The following is a 12,184-nucleotide window of genomic DNA, read 5'->3' as shown; positions in this document are numbered from 1 at the left end:
GTTATTTCGCACACTTTGTGCTCTTTGAACGTATAATACTATTTCACTTGCATGCGAGCGGCACATATGGAATATTACAGTCTATAGATAAAGCTAATTTATTTAGCCACCATTATTTTTGTTTCTTTTCTTAAAACAAAGAACCATATTCCGCCACTGTGTAAGGAAGACAACTCTTCGTACTGATGGGAAAAAAATTGTACTTGTAGAATTAATGGACATATATATTCTTATTTTCAAAAGTAAAAAAAAAAAAAAAAAAAAAAAGGAAAAAAAAAGAAGAAGAGAATGGGCATATTTAAATTCAATATTTTAGGAATTATTTCCGAGTCGTGGACCAGAAAATCGGAGAAGAGGCGACAGAATGCATAATATCTGTGATAAAATTTTAAAATAATTATTTTAGGAGAATTTTTTTTTTAAAAAAAGAAATAATTTGTTTCCTTATCTTCTTTTTTACTTCGACGAGTATATATTTATAATACTTTCCTGAAAATGCAGTCTCGAATTTTTAATTTAATTCTCGATAAAATATTCTAATCCATATATAATATAAAAAAAATTTAAACAGAACATTATTTAAAGTAAATATATTCTAAGACGAATTTAATTCAACATTGGCTAATGTTTCCATATTTATAACATTAATTAACATGTTGTATTTCAATGTTTATTATTAAAAGGAAAAACGAAAAGTGAAGTTATTCAACATCGCAAAAAAAAGAATGTAATAAACGTATTACTCTATGATGCGTGGGAATCTATTCGTTTATAATATAAGTACCATATTAATTTTTGCAAATGAAGACCATATATATGCATATTCAAAAATCACAAAAATTAGAAGTCTCTAGCTAACTATATAATATGGGGTGTGTTTGCATGAAGCAAATGCGTGTATTTAAAGATCCCTCCGACGTTCTGGCATCCCAAACAAGATGTATGGTCCATACACACACACACACACACACACAGAAGTACTAAATAAATCATACATTCAACCCCTACGTGGTGTTGGCCTCGATGCAGTATGTGAGCCTTTAGCCGATGGTCATAGACTCGACTCCCCTTATCAATATTTTATCGAGCAAATCTATCGCACAGAGTTTTTATGTCTTAAAGTTTTCATAGTCTAAAAAAAAGAAAAAATATTTTTTTTGGTCAATTAACTTGTCCATTTTTTGGTTTTGATTCATTAATTTTTCAAATTTTGGTTTTAGTATGCTAACTTTTAGTTTTCGGGTATTTTTGGTTCAACTGCTGATGTGGCACCGGAAAATGCTAATGTAGCATCGAAAAATGTTGACGTATATATATATATATATAGACACGGGAAAAGAAGGTTGATTTAATTATTTTACTTGTTGATTTGTTGATTGCAGTTACTGTGAAAGAGGTGAAATCTTTGAATGAGTTGTTCAAGAAACTAAGCAGCTCCATAGTTGATGATGACTTCATTAATAGGGTAAGATGAAGTGTTTATGATTAAAAAAAACATATTATCATTTGTATATATACAAGTATTGTGCTTATGCAATGCGCTTGTGTCGACTGCTACTATATATATATATATGTGTGTGTTAATTAAATTGTGACTAGCTAATTCAAGTAGCATTTGTTGTAGGAGGAGTTTCAGCTTGGCTTGTTCAGGAACAATGACCAGTGGTCTTTTCTGGCAGAAAGGGTACTTCCAATTAATCATCGCATGCAGAGAATGTAGTCTTTAAATTTATTATCACATCGTTCATCATCTTATCCAACGAGTCAAACGCGATATCTTGTTTTCATGACGGAACATAGAAAACTGTTGCTGATGGTTTTTTAGTTTCCTGAGGCGCTATTTTATGTTATTTGAAGACATATTCCTGGTTCATGAACAGATGTTCGACTTGTTCGACTCAAAACACGACGGCCTGATAGATTTCGGCGAGTTCGTCAGATCGTTGAGCATATTCCATCCCAATACACCTCAAGAAGAGAAAGTCATTTGTATGGAAACAAACAATCTATAGTACTATATATACATTTTCTAGTTCAAATGGTATATTCATATTATAAGCATGATAAGGCAAAGTCTCAAGAAACGTGTTTTTGTTGCGGATATTACAGTCGCATTTAAGATACACGACATTGGGGACACTGGCTTCATACAAAAAGAAGGGGTAAAGAAGATGATGGCAGAATTGCTTGCTGAGTCGAATTTGATCCTATCTGATGATATTATTGAAGCCATAATAGATAAGGCGTGGAACCTGTCAAATATTATTCTTTCGTGTTATTTATATAACGTCTTTTTTCGATATTTCACAGGGGAAATGCAAATAAACAAAGTTAAAAATTACTATATTTTGTGCTAGATGCAGACATTTGAGGAAGCAGATTCAGAAAGAGATGGCAAGATAGACATAGAAGAGTGGAAAGACTTCGTTGCTAGGAAACCATCCTTGTTAAAGAACATGACAGTTCCTTACTTGAAGTAATTCTTGATCTATCTCAACCACAATTGTTCAATCAACATATTCAAATCACATTTGCTTCCATGAAATACCAATATCCAATCTCACTTAGCTCTAGATCCATAAATTTTTTGAGCCGGGTGCGGCTAACAGATCGTCTGCTAATTTTCCATTTCAGGGACTTGACAAGTGCATTTCCTAGTTTTGTGCTGAAGACAGAAAAGGAAGAAGAATTTGTCTACTAGCTTTTCAACTGATCACTTACTACTAGTCACAGTGTACTATAAAATGTGCAGGCTTTTTTTTTTTTTTTTTTTTCTATTTACATAGTTTCAATGAGAACTAATAATCGAAGCACCAATAAGATCTTCATTATCCTATCTTTGTATTGATATTTGAACAGAAAATTTTATGTTACATTAAGAATTCAAGATCTACAAATGTATGAGTAGACCTTATAGGATCATCTTTTAGCTTTCTTGGCTAACAAGTCCTGCAAATTCGTGGGGTAGCACATGCTCGTGTGCAGCCCGGACCAAACGTTGTCCGCTAGGATCTCATTGACAGTATCCGTTGGATGAAATTGATCCCACCAAATATGACTAGAGGCATTGCTGCAAGCCATATCAGGGGAAATGCACATTATCCACCCTTTGTATTTTCCAAAGCCACAGCATGCATCAGTCGTGACATTAAATCCTGTTAAAAATAGCATTTGATAAAATCATGTTGTGACGACGTGTTCGTTGAAACGATATCAAGAATCATAGTCGAATTCTTACCATAACGGTTGTGATTCTTAATAATGTCCATAGAGCCTTCGAATGCATCACAAAAGATCACGTTGGCTTGGGGAAGTTCGTGGTTGAGTTCCTCAACTATGAATCTCATAGCAAAGTTGAACTCCAGTATCATGTCGTTTATCATCTCGATGCACTCCCCGTTCTTGCTTTGATACACCCACAAGTAATACGGAGCACATCCTATTGGGGCTAGGCCCATCACAACCACATTTCTGACATTTGTATTATACAGATTCTGAAAGATAAGAGTAAACTGAGTTCAGGATAAATCTAAACTTTTGCCTTTTGGCTACCTGAATCAATATATGACATTCAAATGGATCTGATGCCATGTTGATCCGGGAAGAGCACCAATAATCCTCCCATCAGAACACGAAATTCTTTAAACTTCATGCAGTTTGTTCAAAAAGATATAAACTTATTACCTTAATCTCCTGCTTCATTGTTTGCGCTAGGAATCGGTTGAAGCTCCAAGGCAGATATAGAGATTGTACGCTGGATACATTTCGGAGATAGTAGTGTATATAGTCGTTGCTTCCGATTGAAATGTAGAATATGGAGTTTGATATAAGATCATATGCTGCATCCTCACCCATACTAAGAATGAACTGCTGAGATGTATCCATAACCTGCTGAATTTGCTGAGTAAGGGATATATGCTGCCCCTGTACAAGTTGGCAAAACAGAATAAATTTGTGAGATGAGATGCATTCCCATATTGGACAACTGTATTGGCTTTTTTCTCACAAGATCGGAAATCGCAGCATCTTGTAACATTATACGGTGAAGTTAAAGAACACGGCGAAACTTACCAAGTTCGACAAATTTCAGTCATGCTATCTAAAATACTTATGTCAGTTCAATGTTGGACTAAATAATATGCTAAATGGCTGTTTTGAAGGAGATCGATCTTGTACCAATTCAGAGCCACTGGAGAAGATGATCCCGGCACCAGCAGAGGCGTAGTTGACTCCTCGGATCATATCCTCGACGGAGCCCGTCTCGCCTAGATAACTGGGCACAAATGGCAGTCCTAGATGCAATGCTGTAAAAGCCAATAAAAAAAATGGTAAGAATAAAGGGCAACAAAAAATCAAGAACTGCATTGTTGAAGCCCAGGAATCTACACTTCACGTAATCATTAACCATTAATTTAATCCAAATTCTAAAAGAATCAAGAATATAAAAACAAAAGAACATGAATCCTTTTCCAGTTTCCACCCCACATCATCACCCAAGAACATCCAGAATGTGGTGATCAATGTTCGGAGATAACTCCACTAAACCCTTATGGATTCTTCCACTCAAAAAAACCCAATTAAATAGAAGCAAAAGAATCAAGAAACAGAGCATTCAAACTACCCAGATAATCAACAGGAATCCTTCCATTGCAGAACCTTCCAGTGGGCCGATGAGTATCGAAATCTCTTCCGTAAGGAAGCCTATCGGCACGAGCAAAAGTCCCCAGAAAATTATTCGTCCCGCAGTCCACAGAAGAGTCTCCTATAACAAACAATGCCGGGGCCAGGGGATTCGGATTCGGTGCCGGGATCGATTGGGATTCGCTCCCGTTACTCTCGAGTTCTGGATAGAATTCGTCGATGAGTTGTTGTGGGTAATTCAACGAAGTAATCGGGCGGAGAAGTAGGATCGGAATGAGGATCGAGATGGCTCGGATTGTGGAAGAATCCATTAATGTCGAGACTCGGAGCTCTGTTGCGTGCGTAAGCGTAATGTGTATTGGCGGGCTTTGGAGAAGGAGAAAGGTAGTTGAAAATGTGACAAAATTCCGAAAATGACCTTGAGTTAGTTGATTTCAAAAACAATGGTGGAAACTTCTTTTCAAGAAAAAAAGGTTATATATACTAGTTACGTAATACACGCATTGCGTGTGGAATATAATGTATAATATTAAAATTTTGTGTTCCTGAAATGCATGTGGGTGGGTAGTTAGATTTTCAATTTAAAAGAAAATGGGAAAAATTGAAAATTTGGCTGCAATTAAGATGCAAAATTGGAAGAAAATTTTGGTGTTCTCACACCATACCAAAAATAGTTTTTATAAGGATCTCAAATATTATAATATAGTATAAATATAATATTTGATTTTTTTTAAGTTTATCGCAAATTATTCTGATATATACATTTTTGGTTGAATATTAAATTACAATGTTCATTGCTCAAATAATTCAAATGATATAGAAGTTGAGATTTTTTAAAAAAACAAAAAACAAACAAACTCAAGCGTATTTGTCCCATTTGAAAATAGATTAGTATTTAACTCTTGATTCAAGGTTATAAAATGATTACATCTTTTTATATGATGGAACGATCTGTCTATGCTAGCATATGAACATTGTTCATGTGCGGCATCCAATAGCTCTTGTTTTTTTTGTATTTGAGATGAGATGTTTGTGTAAGGCCCAAAAATATTAAGTTCTTAATGACGGGATTTAAGAATTAAATTCCGAATAAGAGTAAAAAGATGAATTTAAGAATTTATGAAAATTAGAGTTTTCAATTTCGGGTCAAAAATATTTAATTTGAGGATTTTCGGATTTTAAAATTTTAATATCCGGAATACTTAAATTAAAAGCTTAAAAATATTTGAATTGATATTTATGGAATTTAAGATGTAAATTCCAAGATTATAAATATCAAGGATTTAATTTGAGGATGAAATCCGAGCAAGGGCCAATTTGCAAATATTGAAAAATTCAAGGACTAAAATGTGATAAGGTCCGAAAGTATTTAATTTTAATCTGAGAATATTTAATTTGAGAATATTTAGAGTTTAGAATTAAATTCTAATATTCTTAAATTAGTTAGGATTGAAATTGAATTAACAGATTGGCCGAGGACCAAATTGCAATTACTAAAGAATTCAGGGACTAAACTGCCAATAGGCCAATATATATCCAAAATTCACATATTTCCTAGCATTTCACGTGGGAATCAGAAAGGAATCAGACAAGAACTGAGAAGGGAGGAAAAAAGGCTTCCAAGCCATTTTTGATATTTCAAGCTCCGATAAAAATCGATCCGCCTGGTAGAATTTTCAATTGAGCATATATTTGCGATCACGGCTCCGAATGATACGTTTTGACGTAAGTTTTAAGAAGTTCTACCATGTTTGAATTTTATGATGTTGTTAGAATTATGAGTTAATTATATAAACATGTTCTAGCATATACGACGATAGCATATCTAAGAAGGATCGAGAAAAGATCGTCGTTTGAACATGATTTCGATTTTTGAAAAAATTTTTGAAATTCTGAATTTTTTAGGGCTGATGATTTCGAGATTGTGCTGCTAATTTGGTGATGCTATCATGTTGAGATCATAGTATTGATGATGTTCATGTGTTTAGAATTTTTGGTTTTGATCCGTTACGCCGTCGGTTTGAATTCCGGTCACGGGACCAAGTTGTTAGATTGGTTGATCCGAATAAGAATGAAATGATATTGAAAGCTCTTATTGTATTATATATCAATGCATTTCAGATTTGAATTGCAAGAGATCGAGTTCGAGTCGGCGAGCTCGAGAAGTTAGCCTTTGAACCGAGAAAGACCGAAGAAAGTTTGAAGTTAGTTTGCCTTGAATGATTGTAATGATTTGAGCAGATTTTGATAGAAGTTCTTTGATGTTATTTGTCCAGAATTGGAGCTTCTCAGATTCAGAAGGAAAGGTATGAATACACATTAATAAGATGGGCAGAATAACTCGAGATTGTTTCTGATTATCGAGTTGCCTAAAATCACATACATGCATGTTTAATATATGTTATTGTTTATGGTTACATAAATGGGATAGATTATTCAAGATAGATATCTTCTTGAATTCCCAGAATATTTATGTAAATGTTTACTTATCTTCTTTGATTTATATTATTTTCTGTATTGAACATGTTTTACGTATTCCATGTGATGCTTACAGATTTGTCGGTATCCTTGAGTGATTATATGATCATATGATTATATGATTGATGTGTTCAAGATATTGTTTTTATCTTATGTATGATTTGATGCATCCAGATTATGTTGCATTCATCTTGAACCCTACCTTGATAAGCACAGAGGGCTGAATGGCCTAGAGTGTAGATGACGTTTGGAGAACTGTATTTGAGCGGCACGGAATGTAGATTTACTTCCACAGTCAAATGACTCATGGCACGGAATATAGATTTACTTCCAAAGTTAGATGACTCATTATAGTTGCACCAAAGTTAGAAAAATTGAGATATTTAACACCACCTCGATTGGGGAAGTTGGTGGTTAGTTAAAGATTTTATTTCCTCGGGATCCCAGAACTACGATTTATTGATATTAGATTTGATAGCTTATTCATTGGCACATGCATTGCATTTATGCATTAACCTAGAGATTTCTATGGTTTAGAATATGCGTTTATAAATGCTAGCATGTTATTTTATGACATTCAAGATTTGAATGAGTTTATATGCTTGATATTATTTTATTATAGATGAACGAATATACTTTCATGTTTTACCTGTTATTACATGTTTTGAGATTTAAGATTAATTTGACATATAGATTTAATATGCTTAAATGAGGTATATGCATGTCGTTCATACTGAGATTTATTCTCACCGGAGTTATCCGGCTGTTGCTTTGTTTGTATGTGTGCATTGCATCAGGTTGGGGCATAAGCAAGTCAGATTTGGCTTGGATTGCACGAGATTCAAAGATTAGAAGTGGAGACTCGGGTTTTTAAGCAGATGACATGTAGTTTATAAATTTGGTAATCATGTTAGAACAACAAGCACTTTTGTATATGTTGTTGTTGAGTATTGATTTATACTTGAGATTTCATGTATTACAGATATGTAGATTGATGTTTAAATGCATGTCAATTATGTAGATTCATGTTGAAAAGCTTATATGATAGATTATATCATTTTTCAGACTTGATAGCTTAAGAAGACTGATTTTTATACGCAGGGCACGGACCCCGTGCATGCCATGTGCCTAGGTTCGGATGGACTCTGTCCCAAAACTATTTTTGAGAAAAGAAGGCATGGACCCCGTGTAAGCCTCCGTGTAAGGGTCCGTGTGTTCTCTGTCCCGCAATTCCTTTGATTTTGATTTATAGCAAAGGCACGGATCCTTGTCCAAAAGCTGCACGGACCCCGTGCAATGGTCCGTGCAGGGTCCGAACCAAGGTCCGTGTGTGAGCTGCCTTTTTTTTAAAAAAATCATTCTTTGATTTTATTCGTTCAAGTGTGATTCCTTTATGATTAAATTTTAATTTGCCCCTTAAGATGAGATTACCATACGAGGTCCCCACAGTTTGTGTGAACATCTCAAATACAAAAAAAAAAAAAAAAAAAAAAGACTGTCATATCCTCATTCAGACGGTGCTCGAATGGGGCAACATAGACTATGGGCAGTAGCATCAATAAATCTTTAAAATATATAGTATAAGCCAAGCTACAAGAGTCACCGGCACACTACCTTGTCCTGGGTTTTTTTTTATCAAAATAACATATGTATAATTATGAAAATAAATATATATGTTTAAATATATATATATATATGTTTAAATATATATATATATATTTAAAACTCTTACAATTGCATACAAGATTTATATATATATATATATATATATTTAAATAAACTAAACATAAAATTAAGTAAAACATTATGATTGTGTGGACAAAACATCATGATTATTTCCATAAAACTTTATTCGAGGATATATACTTTGAATGGTCATCACTCCCTTTATAGATACTTTTTAGTATCATGCACTATCTGAATATCACACTCCGTGAAATATGGGGCATTGTTTTATTATTTTCTTGAGTGTAACTGACACAAAATTAATCGAATAAAAACAGATTATTTAAGTTTATCCCAAAAAAAAAAAATTGACTTGGTTGCACTTGGGCGTTGCAAAGCCGAAAGAACTCCATAGCTTCAATAATCCTCTGAAGAAAGCCATATATGATTCTGTTTGAAAATATACTTATAAAAACGTTTTTATAATATATATTCAAACAAAACCTATAATTCCTTCATTATTTTGGTGGCTATACCTTTTCATCTAAACTAATTAATATATTAATTTCGCATTTCATATACACCTTATAATTTTTAATTGCATTCATATTTTTTAAAATTTTAAAATTATCAATCAGGGACGGAAATAGGAAATTTAATTGAGAGAACGAAATTCTATTATTGACATTTTTTTAAAATATAATATTAAAACAATTTCTATTTAACAATTATGTTTATGGATCGAGTAGACTTGTAGTTTTTTATTAAAAATTTAGTTATTAAATTAAAAAGGTGTATTTTAAAAAAAAAAAAATAGCAAACTATGAGAGACTTTGCCTAAATTAAAAGGAGTGCATGATGTTGAAATTATTTTAAAAAATAAAAAAAATTTAATAAAATATGAGTAAGAATAAGAGATTCGGAGGAGTTGAGGTCAGGAGTCCGACACCCACCACTTGTATTGATTATTATTATTATATATATATCTTACTATATTATTAAAGTAGAGAGTCTCTGATAATATCCTTTTTTATTGGAAGAAAAGAGAACTGAAAATATTAACCTTTCAAACTTTTCATAAAAATTCTCGTGTGACTTATTTTCTACGTCTGTGAAGTCTTCACTATATAAAAAAAATGCTTCAAAAAAAATACAATTAATTTTTCGAACCATATGAGTATTAATACAGAAAAAATTTAATTAAATTATCGTAAATATATTTTAAAATGTATTTGGTTATATTCTTTTACAATGTTCTGAAAAATGTGAAAAACTTCAACTAAACCTGAAGAAAAAGTTTTGATTCGGACAAAAGCGGTCAAACTTAAATTTCATCATATTAAATGCGGAAAAAATCTTGAACTTTTTAAATAAAATTTACAATTAGATTTAAATTTTTAAAATTTTATTTAAATTATTTTTTCTAATAAAATATAATTTTTAAATATTTAATATTTAACAATCTAATTTTTTTTTAAAAAAGCATAAAGCCTCTTAAATATTCTATATTTATGTGTCATTTAATATATTAATGACTTAATTATTTATTGTAAAACTTGAAACTATTTTTATATTTAATCTCATATAATAAACCAATTTAATGTTATAAAACTTGATGATTGACGTTACTGTTTTGTAAAACTTCACGTTTTTCAGCACATTTCTTTTGGGTTAGCATAAAAAATAGTAACAAGTTGTCGTAAGAAAAATGGATTCACAATTTCACATTGAAGGCTCAAAATTTATTTATTTATTTTTAAAAAAATTGCAAGTGGCGACATCATAAATCATATTGAACAATTTTAGTTGGTTGAATATGCGCGTCAGTTATTCTTATATACTAGCCACCCAAGCACATGCGTTGCATGTGTGAAAAAATTATATTTTTAATAAAAAATATATACAATTTAAAAATTTTAACATGTTTAAAAATATGTGAGTTTGTGGATTCGTGGCATTGAACGTGCGTTTGGATATTAAAAAATAGTCATATTGGTTTTTAAGAAGTGTAAAATTAAATATTAATATTTAAATATCAAATATATGTTAATTAATATTAAGGGTATTTATGTCTACACACCTTTATGACCAAAAGTAATTATTCTAAGGGATGGAGCCATTATAAGATAGTAAGATAGTAAGATTTGTCAAGTTGATCAATTTGAAATAAAAATTAGAAGTTAAATATCTACTTTTGGGGTGTCAAGATGACACCAATTTTCTTCTCCATTTTATCTCAGTTCATTGAGAGTTCTCTACACAGCTTTTTTTTTTTTAAGATAAAAGGCAAAATAACATTTTGACAATTTTCATAATTCTAATTTCATCTCACGTCTCTCTCACATATCTCCAAAGGAATGTTCTTTCTCCCAAACCAAAAATAAAAAAACAAATTTTATTAAAAAAATATTATAAAAACACGCAACGCGTATTTCGAATCACTAGTATATATATATATATATATATATATATATATATATATATATATATATATATATATATATATATATTCACATACCTAACTAGCAAATGCAAGTGACAAAAACCTAGCTAGCTAGCTAGCTCCCTCAAAAGGACAAATAACACTACGTATCAACAAGCAAACACCTCGTGTGAAACATATTTTTTGTTGAAATATTGTGTGGTATATTCTGGAGATTGGATCATGTGCTCTCTCCTTCAGGTTCCTGCCGCTCGTGCACATTTCTCGATTTACCTTCCGCATGAGCCAATTGACCACTGACTCATGTGGAATGAGGTCTTTATGGGTCAACCTTTTTTAAAAAGAAAAAAAAAGTGTTTGTTTTCACACAAGCTCACTTTGCCTCCTCTAGATATCTTCTTCCATCTCCAATCACCCTAAAATATAATTTCCAAGACGATCGAGCTTAATTAATCAAGCCTTTTGCTACTGAATCATCATCTTCTACATATACATTCACGGAATTATTAATATATAAATGGCGAAACCCAATCCTCGAAAACCCACCAATTGCTTGGCCTCGTGCACGCTCGCCACCATCTTCTTCATCTTTCTCATCATCATCTTCTTCATAATCTACTTCGCCCTCATCAAACCCAAGCACCCCAATCTCGCCGTCAACGCCGTCCAGCTCCCCTCCTTCTCCGCCGTCAACTCCACCCTCACCTTCACCTTCTCCCAGTACGCCACCGTCACCAACCCCAACCGCGCCGTCTTCGCCCACTACGACAGCTCCGTCCAGCTCCTCTACGGCGCAATCCGGGTGGGTTTCATGTTCATCCCCGCCGGGAAGATCTCCGCCGGCAAGACCCAGTACATGGCCGCCACGTTCTCCGTCCTGCCCATCCCTTTCGTACCGAAGGGGCGGCGACATTCCGACGAGGCGGGTCCCACCACCGGGCCGAGCATATTGGAGGT

At 33.0% G+C, this 12,184-nt stretch overlaps 2 protein-coding genes across 2 annotated transcripts; one reads left to right on the top strand and one right to left on the bottom strand.

Moving 5' to 3' along the window:
* Positions 1-867: 867 nt before the first annotated feature.
* On the top strand, positions 868-2,751 carry LOC140872288 (calcineurin B-like protein 4). Its single transcript, XM_073275107.1, has 7 exons — positions 868-940; positions 1,383-1,465; positions 1,625-1,684; positions 1,881-1,989; positions 2,110-2,243; positions 2,364-2,476; positions 2,635-2,751. Exons 1-7 carry the CDS (start codon positions 868-870, stop codon positions 2,699-2,701), a joined length of 639 nt encoding a protein of 212 aa, XP_073131208.1. The 3' UTR covers positions 2,702-2,751.
* Positions 2,752-2,919: 168 nt separating this feature from the next.
* LOC140872344 (GDSL esterase/lipase 7) lies at positions 2,920-4,952 on the bottom strand. The gene is made up of 5 exons (XM_073275164.1): positions 4,622-4,952; positions 4,177-4,304; positions 3,685-3,924; positions 3,239-3,494; positions 2,920-3,155 (listed from the first exon to the last, which is right to left on the bottom strand). The coding sequence occupies exons 1-5, from the start codon at positions 4,950-4,952 to the stop codon at positions 2,920-2,922; spliced, it is 1,191 nt and encodes a 396-aa protein (XP_073131265.1).
* Positions 4,953-12,184: the final 7,232 nt, after the last annotated feature.

The sequence above is a fragment of the Henckelia pumila genome, unplaced genomic scaffold (genome assembly GCF_033568475.1).
Source record: "Henckelia pumila isolate YLH828 unplaced genomic scaffold, ASM3356847v2 CTG_461:::fragment_3, whole genome shotgun sequence".
NCBI lineage: Eukaryota > Viridiplantae > Streptophyta > Magnoliopsida > Lamiales > Gesneriaceae > Henckelia > Henckelia pumila.
Note: the sequence above shows the minus strand (reverse complement) of the source record. Positions and strands in the feature narration are given on the sequence as shown.

Coding starts and splice junctions, on each gene's coding strand:
- LOC140872344 (XM_073275164.1), bottom strand. CDS start 4,952: ATGGATTCTTCCACAATCCGAGCCATCTCGATCCTCATTCCGATCCTA. Junction 3,925..4,176: donor TCTCCAGTGGCTCTGAATTG/GTACAAGATCGA, acceptor CAACTTGTACAG/GGGCAGCATATATCCCTTAC. Junction 3,156..3,238: donor TAAGAATCACAACCGTTATG/GTAAGAATTCGA, acceptor TATTTTTAACAG/GATTTAATGTCACGACTGAT.
- LOC140872288 (XM_073275107.1), top strand. CDS start 868: ATGGGGTGTGTTTGCATGAAGCAAATGCGTGTATTTAAAGATCCCTCC. Junction 1,466..1,624: donor ATGATGACTTCATTAATAGG/GTAAGATGAAGT, acceptor CATTTGTTGTAG/GAGGAGTTTCAGCTTGGCTT. Junction 2,244..2,363: donor TTGAAGCCATAATAGATAAG/GCGTGGAACCTG, acceptor TGCTAGATGCAG/ACATTTGAGGAAGCAGATTC.